The sequence below is a fragment of the Eutrema salsugineum genome, unplaced genomic scaffold, assembly GCF_000478725.1.
Source record: "Eutrema salsugineum unplaced genomic scaffold, Eutsalg1_0 scaffold_17, whole genome shotgun sequence".
Classification (NCBI taxonomy): Eukaryota; Viridiplantae; Streptophyta; class Magnoliopsida; order Brassicales; family Brassicaceae; genus Eutrema; species Eutrema salsugineum.
The window spans coordinates 229836-245259 of NW_006256852.1; the positions used below are offsets into that span (position 1 = coordinate 229836).

The 15424-nt window shown below is 34.7% G+C and overlaps 2 protein-coding genes and 1 pseudogene across 2 annotated transcripts; 1 reads left to right on the forward strand and 2 right to left on the reverse strand.

Moving 5' to 3' along the window:
* The first annotated feature begins 9861 nt into the window (after positions 1–9861).
* LOC18020682 lies at positions 9862–11690 on the forward strand. The gene is made up of 5 exons (XM_006403072.2): positions 9862–10001; positions 10228–10629; positions 10719–10834; positions 10908–11006; positions 11095–11690. The coding sequence occupies exons 2-5, from the start codon at positions 10239–10241 to the stop codon at positions 11602–11604; spliced, it is 1116 nt and encodes a 371-aa protein (XP_006403135.1). The 5' UTR covers positions 9862–10001; positions 10228–10238; the 3' UTR covers positions 11605–11690.
* Positions 11691–11806: 116 nt separating this feature from the next.
* LOC112087584 lies at positions 11807–12698 on the reverse strand (annotated as a pseudogene).
* Positions 12699–12994: 296 nt separating this feature from the next.
* On the reverse strand, positions 12995–13914 carry LOC18020683 (fasciclin-like arabinogalactan protein 13). Its single transcript, XM_006403073.2, has one exon. The coding sequence runs from the start codon at positions 13895–13897 to the stop codon at positions 13133–13135; it is 765 nt and encodes a 254-aa protein (XP_006403136.1). The 5' UTR covers positions 13898–13914; the 3' UTR covers positions 12995–13132.
* Between the last annotated feature and the right edge of the window lie 1510 nt (positions 13915–15424).

The window sequence follows — 15424 nt, forward strand, 5'->3', positions numbered from 1 at the left end:
AAGCACTATACAAAAATACATATACACCATATGTAAAATATATACGGTTATACCGGTCGTTAAGTTTTATGCTCGCGAGAAATTGTTTTGTAGATTTTGACTAGAACTAGCTAGAGTTCAAAAATTGGAGTTCAAAGGTAAAGGTTGGTACCTATAACTATGTATATTGTGTATTTATGATATACATGTGTAAGTATATACATATATATATATATATTGATAAGTATAAAGTATATATATATGGAAGAGGGTGCGATCGATAGACGACATATCAAAGAAGACAAGGGATTAGATTCATGGCATTAAAATTTGGCGATATATATCAAATAAAGAAGATACGATTAGAGTTAAAAGTATACATATGTCACCTAGTGTATGATAATGTTGTTCTTGTTTTTACTCCCATTTTGACCAATCCAATACATTAGGTCAGTCACTATAGACAACTATTACAAGACGAAAGAAACATTTTATTTTTGTTTTCCATTTCTATTACCAACGTTATAAGTATCTCATTAATATTACATGATCAGACAGTATTCTATAATAAAAAAATCCGACACTGTGCTAAGAAAATTGTATAGATATAGACCAATGATTAAGGTTGATTAGACTAATTGACTATACATGCGGTTACATACTTTCCATACATTAAATGGATAGCTGGTCTTAATTTTTTTTGGACTACCATAATTTGATGGACATTTTGATAATGGATCTAGATATTTTATGTAATTTTATTTACATGGCGTAGTTAATTTTGTTAATTTTTGTTACACATAAATTTACCCATGTTCATTTAAGTTTGTAGTCAAAACATTATAACAAGAAGACCCATAAATAAATCTCAAAGTCGCAAGTTTTTTTTTTTTTTGCAAATATATAACTCTTGGTCCCCTAAGGAACCGAGTAATACAAAACATTCACAGCTAAATAGTTGTATTTCCATATATATATATATATATTTGAAAGAATTGTATTTATATTTTAACCAGTAGTGGTTCTATACAAGCTAACTTTTCCATGGAACTTCCTGTGAAAATTTGAAATGGGACCTTGATTAAGATTCTCTTTAATGGGTCATAAAAGTAACTAAAAGATAAAGTCACACTCTCCAATCTTTTCCACAAAGTTGATAGAGACTCGATCGGGCTATCTATTACAATTAGTTCTAATCGAGAAATAGAGTTATATCTCTAAACATAAAAGTGGTTCTTATTTGTGTCACATGCACACATAATTTTATATCTTCAATTCTCATTGATGATTTCCACGTCTATATGCTATATAATAATTTCTGTTGAGTTGAAACCTCCAGTTTTTTTTATATATATAGATATCTTGAAAATATTTCTTGAACATTTTTTCTTAAATACTAAAATAGACATATTTGTTGTGAAAAACAATTTCGGAAAGACGTTCGCATATATGCAAACACTAGAAAAAAGAGACTTAGAGAGAGAATGAAAAACAATATCAAATATCTTTTGTTTTTTTAACTAGATTATGTTACATTTACAAAGCCAAACTCACCTATATATATTGGAGAAATTTGGAGACACAGTTTTAGAAACTTGGAGACAAAGTAATTCAAGAGGGATGAATCTCTAGAGGGGATGAATACTTAATAGTTAAGAAGTTTGAGGAGAAAGCTATTCTCAAATGTATAATCAATATATTTATAACACTCTTCCTTGATTATTCATTTATATTGACGCAGTGTGCACTGCATCGTTAAAAACTTTATCATGGACAAACTCGTTAATTTGGAACAAAAACCATGAAAAAGAAAAAAGAGTGCAATAAAGCTCTCCCTGAAAAAGACATATATTCCTCTCTTCACAAGTCTAATTGATGACGCATTCCAATGTTGTAAATATATTTTTTGAATAATGCAGTAGGAAGCGCCTTTGTGAAGAGATCTGCTGCATTGTTGCTTGAACAAATGTATTGGACATCGATATCCCTGTTTTGTTTGGAGTTTTTGAGTATATGAAAGAAATCTTGGAGGGATATATTTTGTCTTGTCGCTCTTGATATAACCTTCTTTAATTTGGGCGACACAAGTAACATTGTCTTCAAATATTTTTGTGGGCTCTTCATCTATGATTATTCCACTTGATTCTTGAATATTTGGGTCATTGATATAAGCCACACACACTCTCTGCATGCTTCATGAAGTGCAATAATCTCCGTATAATTTGAAGAAGTGGCGACCAAAGTCTGTTTTTGAGAACGCCACGAGATCGCCGTTCCACCAAATGTGAAAACATATTCTGATTGTAATCGCGCTTTATGCGGGTTTTACAAGTATCCTGCATCTGCAAAACCAACTAGACCAACCTCGGAGTTTCTTGAATAAAATAGGCCTAAGTCAATCGTACTTTATAGATAACGAAAGATGTGCTTTATTACACTCCAATGCCTGCGCGTAGGGGATGCACTGTATCTTGCAAATAGATTGGTAGCAAAAGCTATATCTGGTCGAGTACAATTTGCAAGGTATATTAATCCACCAATAGCGCTCATACAAGGTATTTCAGGACCTAATATTCTTCGTTATCTTCACAAGGTCGAAATGGATCCTTGTCAACATCAAGCGATCTATTGAGCATTGGAGTACTCAAAGGAGTCGTTTTATCCATATTAAAGCGTTTTAACACCATTTTGGTGTAATTTTTGATGCACAAATATTCTGTCTTGGAAATGCTCTATCTGGAGCACTAGAAAAAAGTTTTGTCTTTCCAAGATCTTTCATTTCGAACTCTTCTTTCATATGAGTTCGTACATCATCAATCTTCTTTTGAGTTCCAATTAAGTTCAGGTCATCAACATATACAACAATGATTACAAATCCCGATGCAGACTTCTTAATAAATACACAAGGGAATATCACGTTGTTGATGTATCCTTTACTCAACAAGCATTCACTTAAGCGATTATACCACATGCGTCCAGACTATTTTAGTCCGTAAAGTGATTGCTGTAATTTGACTGAACATATTTCCCTAGATGCTTCTGGTATCTTTGATCCTTCTGGGATCTTTAATTCTTCTGGGATTTTTATGTACTCCCTCTGTTCCAGATTAGATGATGTTTTAAGATTTTTCTTTATTCCAAAATAGATGATGTTTTGGAAGAATTTAATGCTATTACATTTTACAAGAATGACTTAACAGCACATTTATTGGAAAATGAATAAAAAGTAAAATTAGAAATCAAGAATGACTAAACAAACCAATATATCGAGTGATAGAGTATTATAAAGTTCATGCATAATGATTATATAGAGCATTTAAGTAGTGGGTTAAAAAAAATTTTGGAAAGTGGAAAGACAAAAAAGTAACTACATATTTATTGTTTCTTAATAAGAGTGTAATTCCTAAAACATCATCTAATCTGGAACAGAGAGAGTATATGTCACTATCAAATGAACCATATAGGTATGCAGTCACCACATCCATCAAGTACATCTCTAAACTTTTAGATATCGTTCGGCTCATTAAGTACCTGAATGTGACAACATCCATAACCAGAGAAAATATCTCTTCATAATCAATTCCCAGTATTTGAGTAAAGCCTAGTGCAACGAGCCAGGTCTTATACACAACTAGCATTTTTCTCATTTCTCTTTCTCACAAAGACTCATTTACACACAACTAGCATTATATCTTCAGGTGTAATGACTATAGGTCCAAAGATATTTCTCATGGCCTCTTGCCATTTCTTCCAGACCTTGGTCTGGATCATCTTCATGATCTATTTCTCTAGATATCAAAAAAGAAAACATTCCATTTGTATCATCTATCTCGATTCTTACCCATAATGTCCCACTTTGGGATAGGCGAAGCTAATGAAAATCTCATATTTTTCAGTATCAGGTTTGTCTTCTGGACAAACCTCTTTATATGGTTTTTCTGGACATTTTTCTTTATTTGGTTCTTTTGGAACCTTGTCTCCCGTGCTTTAATTGAACCTGCGGTTCATTTGCTCTATTCCCATCAATACATTGTTCTCAAACATTTATTTTTGATGGAGCATTAGCAGCAGGGATATAAGACTTTGTCGCCCTTCTCGTAGCTGTGAATGCATCAGGTAACTGATTTGCCAAACTTTGTAAATGTATTATTTTCTGAACTTCCACCTCACGTTGATTGGTAGGAGGATCAATATAAGCCAAATTGTATGTACACCATGTGATATCTTTTGGGGATTCTCTAGATCCTCCCCCACAACATGGAGAATTCACTTTCATCAAAATAACAATTGGCAAAACGTGTCGTAAACATATCTCCCGTTACTGGTTCAAAATACCTAGTTATAATTAGAGATGTATAGCCGATATATATTCTCAATCTCCTCTATGGCCTTATTTTTATTTTTTGAGGTGGGGCTGTCGGGACATATACCGCACATCCAAAAATACTGAGATGGGACACATTTGGCTCCTTGCCAGATGTTAACTATATTGGGGAATATTTATTATATGCACTTGACCTCATATGGACTAATGCCCCGACATGCAATATCGCATGTCCCCATATAGTAATTGGGAGCTTTGTTCTCAATATTAATGGTCTTGCAATTAACTGCAACCGTTTAATCAAAGACTCAGCCATGCTATTTTGTATATGAACATGTAGAACCGGTTGCTCAACATCGATTTTCAGTGACATACAATAGTCATTAAAGGCCGCTGAAGTGAATTCACCAGCGTTGTCTAGCCTAACTTTCTTTAATGCATAATCAGAGAATTGCGATCTCAACCTGATTATTTGGGCAATAAATCCTGCGAAAACCATATTTCCTATGGTCAATAGACAAACATGTGACCATCTATTGGATGCGTCAATTAATACCATGAAATATCTGAATGGCCTGCATGATGGGTGAATCGGCCCACATATATCACCATGTATTCTTTAAGAATACAAGAGATTCATTCTCAACTTTGGATAGCGATGGCCTAATTATGAGTTTTCTGAGAACATACTTTACATGAAAACTCTTCCGATTGAAAAATCTTCTGGTTTAATGGGTGGACACTTGAATTTTGCACTATCTTTCTCATCATGACTTATCCCGGATGGCCAAATCTTTCATGTCACACTCTAAATGTACAAGTAAACTTCGGTTTTACTGTAACATATGATTCAGTCATATTTATTTTTGTGCAATATAGTCCGGAGGACATCATTGGTAATTATTCCAGTACATGTCTACTCCCAGATGTAATGCAAAGATATTCAATGCCATTCTTATTCATAGTCTCTATATGATATCCATTACTGCGGATATCCTTAAAACTTAATAATTTTCTAAGAGACTCGGGGGAATATAATGCATCTTGCACTTCAAAGTTAGTCCCCATTGGCATTGAAAAACTTGCTCTTCCAGAGCCTAATATAATATTTGCATTACCAGATATGGTACTCATGCATCCGGCATAGTCCTTTATTTTGAGATAGGAAAAAATACTTTTTGTCCTTATTGCGTGTGTCGTACCACTGTCTGCTAGACAAGTATTCCATCCTGAATCTCAAACTGCGACATCTTTTGGATCACAATTATCATAAAGATAAATATATTCTTAAACCGAGACATAGACTTTAAAAGTTATTTTACATCAAACAAAAAACCATCCTTTTTTTCTTAACAAAAGACTAATAAAGTAAATTATATTTTTTATTGAAAAAGCAATACTAAATTATAATTTTTTTATGTCTTCTTCAGGAAGGCACTAAGTTACATCGATCTTAGTCGTTTTCTTTCCGTTGATTCTTCTGGATCAACAAGAAAATCTGTGACATGAAGATGAGTGGCGTCATTTCTGCCATCACGAGCTGATTATTTTGCCATCTGCGAATTTGGTGGTTTCACATCACGAGCTGATTATTTTGTTCAGCCACAAGAAGGACTTGCATCAACTCTGAGTAAGTGGTGTATTCATTCATCCGGTATTGTTGCTGCAGGGTTACATTTCCAGGATGGAATGTTTGGAGAGTTTTTTCGATCATATCAAAATCACTTATTTCAGCTCCACATAACATCATCCTGGAGGTGATTCCGAATATCACAGAATTATGTTCACCAATACTTTTGTAATCCTGGAACTGGAGATTCAACCAGTCATGCTTGGCTCTCGGTAAGATCACGTATTTTTTGTGATCAAACCTGTCTTTAAGTGACTGCCAAAGATCTGCATGATCTTTTTTCGTGATGTATTCTTCTTTTAAATTATCATGGATGTGGTGAAGCAAAAATATCATAATTTTGCATTTTTCTCATCTGATGTCGTTTTCGACTTGTCGATAGTATTGAGAAGCTCGTTTCTTCTTATATATATTTTGCACCTACTTCCCATGACATGTAATTGTTTCCAGACACATCAAGAGCAGGGATCTCGAGTTTTGCCAAATTTGACATGATAACTATATAACAAAATTTTAACTATCAATTTAGCAAAAAAAAAAAAAAAAAAAACTTTTTAGATGTTACCACAGCTTATTTAGAAAAAAAGGAGGAGGCAACGCCTGCCATAGATTTTGAGGAGGCATAGCCTACCATATAAAGGAGGCAACGCCTACCAACGCTTACTACGCTTTATTATAACAAAAAAAATTGAGGAGGCATAGCCTACCATATAAAGGAGGAGGCAACGCCTATCATGGATTTTGATGAAGCAAAGCCTACTATATAAAGGAGGAAGCAAAGCCTACCATAGATTTTGAGGAGGCAGAGCCTACCATTCCGTTTATACTATATAAACTTTAAATGATAATATGAATATAAATGTTACCTTCAAATTGATGAACAAACGAACAGGAACAGAGAGATGATCATGTTTTCCATATACGAGCGAGCAAGGAGACAATCGTATTGATAACGTATTATGAAAAACAATTTTGGAAAGCTGTTTGTATATATGCAAACACTAGAGAAGGAAGACTTAGAGAGAGAGTTAGAGAATGAAAAACAATATAAAAGATCTCTTGTGTTCTTTCACTAGATTATGTTACATTTACAAAGCTAAGCGCACCTACATATAGTGGAGAAAAGAGACTTAGAGAGAGACTTAGAGAGTTAGAGAAAAAAAAAACAATATAAAAGATCTCTTGTTTTCTCTCACTAGATTATGTTACATTTACAAAGTCCTATATAAAGTGGAGAAGTTTAAAGACAAATTTTTAGAAAATTAGGGATAAAGTGATTCAAATGGGATAAATCTCTAAGAGAGATGAATACTTAATAGCTAAAAAGCTTGAGGAGAAAGCTATTCTCAAATGTATAATCAATATATTTATAACAATACTAATGAAAAGTAATTTATTTTCTTATGTAATTCGCGTATTGTGTCGTTGTTAACATCTTTTTTTTCTTACTGTTAGATTCGACCATTAGATGATGAAAAAATATTGAAGTTATGTATATATAGTTAGGTCCCGTGTAGGTAATATCTTGAAACGTGTCTTAAACGGTATTTAGGTCCCGTTTAGGCGCTACGGAGTAACTGAATATCTTAATTTACTCACTTTATAAAATAAAATAATACATATATTTAATATATACCTAAAAAAGTCTAAATTCTCGTTTAAGCGTATACAATTAAACAATATTCGTCTATTATTTACCGAACGTCTAGCATGTTTTAGAGCACTGTGTAAAATATATGAAATAGAAAAAAAGAGGAAGAAATAAGGAATAAATTATCTGACTTATCAAAATGGTCATCAAACACTGGTCCACTTTGATCCATAGTTTTTTCTTTTCTGGCATCCACCTTGATCCATAATTTATGGTTCGCAAAAGCATTGTTAATTTGCAACGCATAAAATAAAAATGTTAGTGATAATTACTTAAAAATTGAAAGTGTTTTTAGCAACGAAAATAGGCTAAAAATTATTTTTCCTTTGAAAGCTTGCCTCATCAAAAGTAATTTATATATTTGATTTGTGATTATGACAATGCTCTCTAATTATTAGTAATTAGCTATTAAGATACTTGTTGATATGTAATATCACACAAATGGATAAAACAGTAATTTATATCAAAGTTCGGTTTTATTGATATCAGAGTAAAATACAACTGAGTTCGTTTCCAAACTGATCGTTCAACGAAATAGGACTTAGAGAATCAGATACTTAGAATATTTTTAGCTTTCAATCTCTAGGTTTCGGTGGATTTTTGTGTGTCTTCGGTGTCGACTCCTCTCCCCTTTTATATATATCCCAAGTCTGTCTTAGAGGAGATCTTTTTCCGATATTGGAATTTAAAGAGTTTTCTTTTCTCTGGGTTGAAAACTTTCTTTATTCTTTCAGGAAGTTTCCACCGACTTAATGTTCACGGGTCTAGATCGGTCCAGGAGTTCGCTCGACCCGATTCCCTCGATATACCATCATCGTTAGCCAGACATATTTATGCGAACCTTGGTTTGTACTAGAGAAAACCGTGAATACGATTTTCACCTCCAACAATACTAATGAGTAATGAGTATCTGTTCCCATATATATACCATATTAGACATATATATATATATATATTAAGATGTACATATAACTGTTTTTTTGTTGTTTTTGTCGGCAAACTATTTTATTAACAAACTGGAAATACAATCAGTTACAACACTGACCAAGTAATCTTATAGATTTGAACCTGCTCCCTAGCTACTTCCTGAACAGCATTACATTTAAAATACATGTACGCGTACTTGTTCCCTTTAGATGAGATATTGATAATATCTTTTATTGTCACTGATATTTCCAGGTTGCACCATGCTTGCTTCTTCTTTAGATTGATCAAATCGTTAATGCAGTTGAAGAGAGTAATGGTCCCCAACGAACAAGACTTCATCATAAGCCAGTCTTCTGATTTCCTTAACTGCCATCAGCAATGCCATAGACTCAGCTGCTAATGGAGTTTAAGTCGGCTAAATAGAAGAACTATCATGCATTAGTTTCTGACCATTGGCTTTATATAAAGACCAGGCTATATCAACACATGCATCAGCCAATGTCTATGATGCATCCATAAAACAACAATATTTATTACTAACTCTGAAAACCTTTTGAGTATTCTGGAGATGCTGAATTTGAATGCGGTTATTGTTGCTAGAACTGGTTGGACTGCTCCCCTCATTCCAAGATTTTGACTTTTTCTAGAGCTGGTAATCTATTCAGTGCCACCACTAGAATAATTTTTTATGGGTCAATATTAATATAATCACATAAATATTAAATCCACAGAGGTTAATATATACAATTGAGTTCAGATAACTCATGAAATATAAACAAAAACATATTTACAAAAAAAATTATAAACTCTGCTACTGAATCCATTAATACCTTGTTAATAACCGAAAGGATAAAATCTTATTTATTATCAAAGATAAATTTGTTTCTCATCTTCCAGATCCTCCATGCAATTAATGATGAGAAATTTTTGTTGTCTTTTGCAGGAGAACAAAGGAGCATCTCATTCATATTTTGAATCAATTGGAACAAGCTTCCAAATCTCCTCGGAGACTGCATTGAAACAAAATATGATTCAATATGTTTCCTGCTCTATATGATATGTTGGTTCAACTCTGCATCCTCTTCTGTTAAATAATCAGCTACCGGTAGACTATTGTGCACCATTCCCCATCAGAAATTCTTTAATTTGGGTGGAATGTCCATAGCCCAGTATATAGATCGTATTATTTTTTATGTATATACGTATGTTAGTAGTATAGTATTCAAGGCAAGTAGAAATTCTGCTTTCAGGCCACACATATTAAATGGGTCATTTTAGTGTGCGTTTAATAATGGGCTTTATGGCCCAATTTAAACGCTAGTAAAACGCCATCGTATTCATCGAATCTCCATCATTCCTTTTTTTGTTTTGTTTCCAGACCCCATGAACAATTGAACGCCAATTTCTTCTTCTTCTTCGTCGCTCTTTCTCAGATTCCTACCAAGCAAGCTTCTTCGATCTTCCTTTGCTGCATTTTTTCGTCAGTAAAGGTAAGTTTTATCGATCTCAAAGTTTTGAGGAACTAACCAAAGAGATTGATAAAACCCTAATTGTTTATTATACTATGGTAATCCCTTTTCTTAGAATAGAAATCGAAATCTACCGTCTTAGAAACTGGTGTTTAGGAAATTGAATTATTGCGTAGAAACCCTAATTTTCTCCTCAGTCGCTTAATTTTGCAATCTCTCAGAATGCTTCGGTTTTTTTGTTATAAAGATTCTTCTGCAATGGACACAAAAGCTCTAGCGAAATCGAAGAGAGCTCACACTCAACATCACTTCAAGAAATCTCATTCAGTTCATAAGCCGAAAGGAGTTACAGAGACTTCCAAAAATCCAGAGAAGAAGCCGCAAGGAAACCAAACCGGGGCTCTGAAAACAAAGAGTCCGGTTCAATCTCGCCGTGTATCTGCACTACCGTCGAATTGGGACCGGTACGATGATGAACTCGATCTTGGTTTGGATAATGCTTCTGGAGATTCGTCGACGAGTGAAGTTATTGTGCCAAAAAGCAAAGGAGCAGATTATCTGCATTTGATATCTGAAGCTCAAGCTGAGTCTCAATCAAAGATTGAAACCAATTCAGATTGTTTATCATCGTTAGATGATCTTTTACACGGTATTGAAGAACTCGAACCAAGTCTCAACCAAGAATCCAAATGTTGTTTTTGTTCTGTTTTGGATTCAAGTTTTATGAAATGTTTGCAGATGAATTTAGTCGTGTGGTTGGATCTATGATCTCGGCTAGAGGGGAAGGTATACTTTCATGGATGGAAGATGACAACTTCATTGTTGAAGAAGATGGCTCAGCTTCTAACCACGAGGTAATAAGATTCTTGTAATCTTATAGCTAAGATGAAGGTTTAATACCATTGTTTTCGCGCTAATTGATAACAGTTCCTCTCCTTGAACTTGAATGCACTGGAGAAAATGCTAGAGAAAGTGGATTTGCATGAGAGACTCTACATTGAAGCTGATGTTTTGCCTCCTGAGCTGGTACACACTTACTGGTTCAAAACCATTAGCTGTGTAACAATATTAGGCTTTATGTTTTTGACATATTCGATGTTTTTGGATTGTGCAGTGTACAGTTCAATCAAATGTGAGCCACGATGAAGAACCGTGTCATTCAAAAGATATCACAATGAGGCTAAATGAGCCGGTTCAACAAGAAGAATCATCGGTCTTGGAGGCTGAGTCTCTGGATCAAGTCAAGGACATACCAATACTCACAGACCAGTCAGAGAAATCTTCAGAAATTGAAGCTGATATAGATTTGCTCCTCAACTCGTATAGTGATGAGCCTAACTCAGTGGCTAGTGCCTCAAGTACATCCATTCAGAAATCTTCAGCTTTTGAAGATGAGTTGGATTCTCTGCTCAACTCTCGTAGTGAGGCAGAACCATTCAACAAACCAGCGAAGCCATCTGATCAAAAGCTTAAGTCGACGGGTTTTGATGACGTGCTTGATGATTTGCTCGAAAGTACTTCAGTATCGATCAAACCACAGCAGAGCCAGACCTCTTCATCGTCCTCCTCCGTTGGAAAATCCAAAGTTTTAGATGAGTTTGATTCTTGGTTAGATACGATTTGATTTACATATGTTAGCTTCATACTTTTTGTAATCTATAAAAGAAAGATTAACATTTGGTAATGGCTCTTCAAATCTTCTTTTGATCATTTTAAACCAATCCGCAAAACAGGATTGATAAAATAAAACTAACCCTCAAAACGAAAAACCTGTTCAAAGTGACTTTTTTTTTTTTCTTTCTTGCTATATACTTGTTAGGGCTAGGTTACAAGTTCATTGCTTGGAGATTAAGCATAAGATCATTGGAGCTGAGGTACACCGTGTTGTCCGATCTAGCTACGATCTGAGCAATCTCTGTGGCAGCTTCAATCTTCCTCAGAGTAATGAAAGCATCATTGTTCGCAATAGCTTCGCCTATGAGTTTGAGCACTCTTAGCTTCTCCCTGTGAATCACAAAAGTCGGCATTTAACAAAGAAACAAAACCCACACAACTTTGTCCTAAAATATATAGATATACTCACCTCAGCACGGTAACAGCACTTTTCTTGTCTTGCTCAGCCTTTTCGACTATGAACTTAGCCCGTTCTGCCTCCTGAGCTGCGACTTGTTTTGCCTCGATTGATTCTTCGAATTACCTGCCAAATGTGAGGCTTGTGATGGAGACACCATCTAGTGCAATGTTGAAACTAGATGCGCCCTCTCTGTCAGAATCTTGCATATCTCCCTGCTCACACCCTTGTAGAGATTTGAAACCACAAGACAAAACACAGCAGCTACAAATGTTGAGATTAGAACATTAGAGTAGGAAATACTAACTTCTCTCTGTATAATGAGCTGGCTGGCATTGCACTGAGCCCCCACTGCTTACAGAGTTTCATTGATGACTAAAGGGAGAACTCGGTCTTTGTAATTCTCACCGAGTGTCCTGTAAATTTGCGGCAAGCGGTCTCCCATGGGACGATGAAGAACCCTAAGCCCAATTGTCACCTGTACATAACACCAAACAAGTATCTCAAAAGATAAACTAGGCACACATGAACAGTGGTTTTTTGTTTGTTTGTTTGTCTACTTGCATCTTAACCAACTCAGGAAAATGCTTTGGTTTCAGACCAAAAACGGAACCCAAAACTATAACAAAATCAAAGTAATAGGACATTAAAGTCTACTTTACTTTATATCTACACATACATACATACACGAAAGACGCTTAAGCCTATTAAGCCCATTAATGAATGCTTCCCTTGTTTAACACGTAAAGTTGAAAATGAAATGGGTCTAACATTTTTATTTTGTAATCTTTCTCTATTCATCTGTTACTATAAGATTCCTCTGTTTTTGGATTTGATGTCTGTATTCTGTTTTTTTCTCTTAGTTTGTAATTCATTCAGTTGGAAGTTGGAAAAAAAGTAAACTAAAAAAACTATTAAAGATTAATATAAACCAAATGTAGAGCTAAATATTTATGATCATATACGCACAATTTGGAATAATAATCTCTTCTTTACAATTATCATCAATCCATGCATCATATTCAATAAAGAAATTTCTTATTACAACCCTCACAATAAAACAAATATATGGAAACCAAAATCAGACGATGAATTTCAAACATAACAGAACAAGTCCAAGACCAAACCCTAATCCAGCCTTCATCTCCCCGGAGCCAGACTTCTCCGACGGAGCCGCCGCTTTCTTGGAGGATTCATCTTCCGAGTCATCAGAGACACCAGGAGATTTTGATTTTGGACCAGGCGCCACGGGTGAGATCTTTCGTTCTCCAAACATTTCTTCGGGCAACAATACCATGTCCACCACGTAAACCGCAAGAGGACGTTCTTTACTTAATGCATTACTAACACGTGTCTCAATGACTCCCGTTGAAACGTTGACTTGGTTTCCTTGACCGGTGAAGTTAAGTCCGTAAATCGCACCAGCGTCTCGCCCTGAAGCTTGAGTCCTGACCGGGTTGCTTACTGAGAGAAGATCATCAAGTGTGTAGAATTTGGGACTAACATGGTAAAGAATGAGCTTTACTTGGTCGTCCGGGCTTAACTTGTTTAGGGTTCCGGGTTTAAGGTTTTGAAATGCGTTGTCTGTTGGTGCAAACACGGTCATGCCTTCTGATGAACTGTTGACTTGGATGTTGATTTGGTTTCCGATTTGAGTTGTGTTCAAAAGACGGGTAAAAGTAACGAATTGGCCGCCTTTTTCGAGGATTGCCGTGACGTTGATGGGACCAGCAGGGCCAGGAGCGGGAGCGGCGGGCTGAGCGGTTACCTCGGTGGAGAGGAAGACGGCGTCTAGGAGGAGGAGGAGGAGGAGGAGAGGAGCTAGAGCTAGATGAGTGGTGGCCATTGCGTTTGAAGTTTGAGTTTGATGAGAAAGTGAGGTTGGGAGTTAAAAGTATTTATATGGATGAGAATTAGTGATGAGTTGTGGCTTAGTTGGAATGAGATGGGATTGGCTAATAAGTCATTTTGACAAAATGTATATTTGCCGACAGAAATTGGATTCTCTATGTAACTATATGTTTAAACCTTAATTTTTTTGTTAAATATATATAATCATCGACGTTTGTATATGTATGATCGGTTGTTAAATAAATTTATCGACATTTAATATATGTATGATTCGTTTATGTGATCGCAAGATATGTGAGAAATTATATGCATATATTATATATACAAATATGAGATGCTGAAATTGTAATGAGTTCTAAGGTCAACATATATACGTACAAACACAATTTACATCAAAATTGTATAGAGTTAACAACGGAATATCAATCTTTCTTTTACTAGACACTTTTTTTTTGGTCTAATACTTTTCTTTTACTATATACTTAGGTTAACAACCGACACTAACACATACATTTTGGTCACACAACTCACAATAATCTCAACTAATTAATGGTTGGTGGTACTTAGTAGTCTAATAGAGAAAGATAAGGATGATTTGATCCCTAATTTATTATACTCATATACGTTTAGATAGTATTCATATGATTGGATTCAATAATGAAAACGCTTTTGATATTTGCTAAAAAATGTACTTTTCTTAACTATTTCTTTTTAATTAGGAAAAGATATGAGGAATTCAAACTCAGTTCTTAGGAAAATGCGGGTTAAACCAGGTATAGTAGTTGTAATTTAGATCAGCATATAGAGATAACTAATTATATCCTTCTATTGTAAATTGTATACAATAAGGTATATTCAAAAATGTAGATGCTTCATGCATGTATCTATCTATACATCCATATTCTGTACTTGTGCTGTTGTGCATACACACGTCGACCGTAGACATGTATGTGTTTGTGTCATTGTGTGTTGTAAGAAGAAGAAAATGGATGGACAAAAGTCCAAGGCTCGCTAAGTGACAGCCTGGATGAACAAGTTGGCATGTGGTGGGAGTGGAAGACCTACAAGAGTAAACATATCTTAGTATATCTTATCGATCATTAATTTTTTTTTTTTATTGCGTTTGATCGATAATTATTACCAATCGCTTCAAAGAGCGACGGCTCAAATATAGCATAAACATATTGTTATTCTTGTTCAATATATGGAAATATGGAACCTAATTCTATGTAATTTTTATTATTATTTTGGACCTTTGAATACACCAATTTTTTGTTGGTTTATCAAGTTTTCTTTGCAAAGATACTCCCAACATATTTACTTTGTGTTAAAAAAAATCGATCGCCTAACCGTTTAGATATTGATCGTTGTTGAGCAGTGGGTATTTAAGACTGATTAGTTTAATGGAATTTGGACACAATATTATATTAAAATTATAAATTATGATGGATTAACATATTAAAAATCTCAAAACTAATCTCCGGTTCATTATTGAATCCCCAATTCTTTTATTATACGCTAA

What these genes read in the sequence shown, in the direction of transcription:
- LOC18020682 (XM_006403072.2), top strand. Translation starts at nt 10,239, where the DNA reads ATGGACACAAAAGCTCTAGCGAAATCGAAGAGAGCTCACACTCAACAT. An exon ending in GTTAGATGATCTTTTACACG is followed by an intron (nt 10,630 to 10,718) that starts GTATTGAAGAAC and finishes AAATGTTTGCAG; the next exon opens with ATGAATTTAGTCGTGTGGTT. An exon ending in ATGTTTTGCCTCCTGAGCTG is followed by an intron (nt 11,007 to 11,094) that starts GTACACACTTAC and finishes TGGATTGTGCAG; the next exon opens with TGTACAGTTCAATCAAATGT.
- LOC18020683 (XM_006403073.2), bottom strand. Translation starts at nt 13,897, where the DNA reads ATGGCCACCACTCATCTAGCTCTAGCTCCTCTCCTCCTCCTCCTCCTC.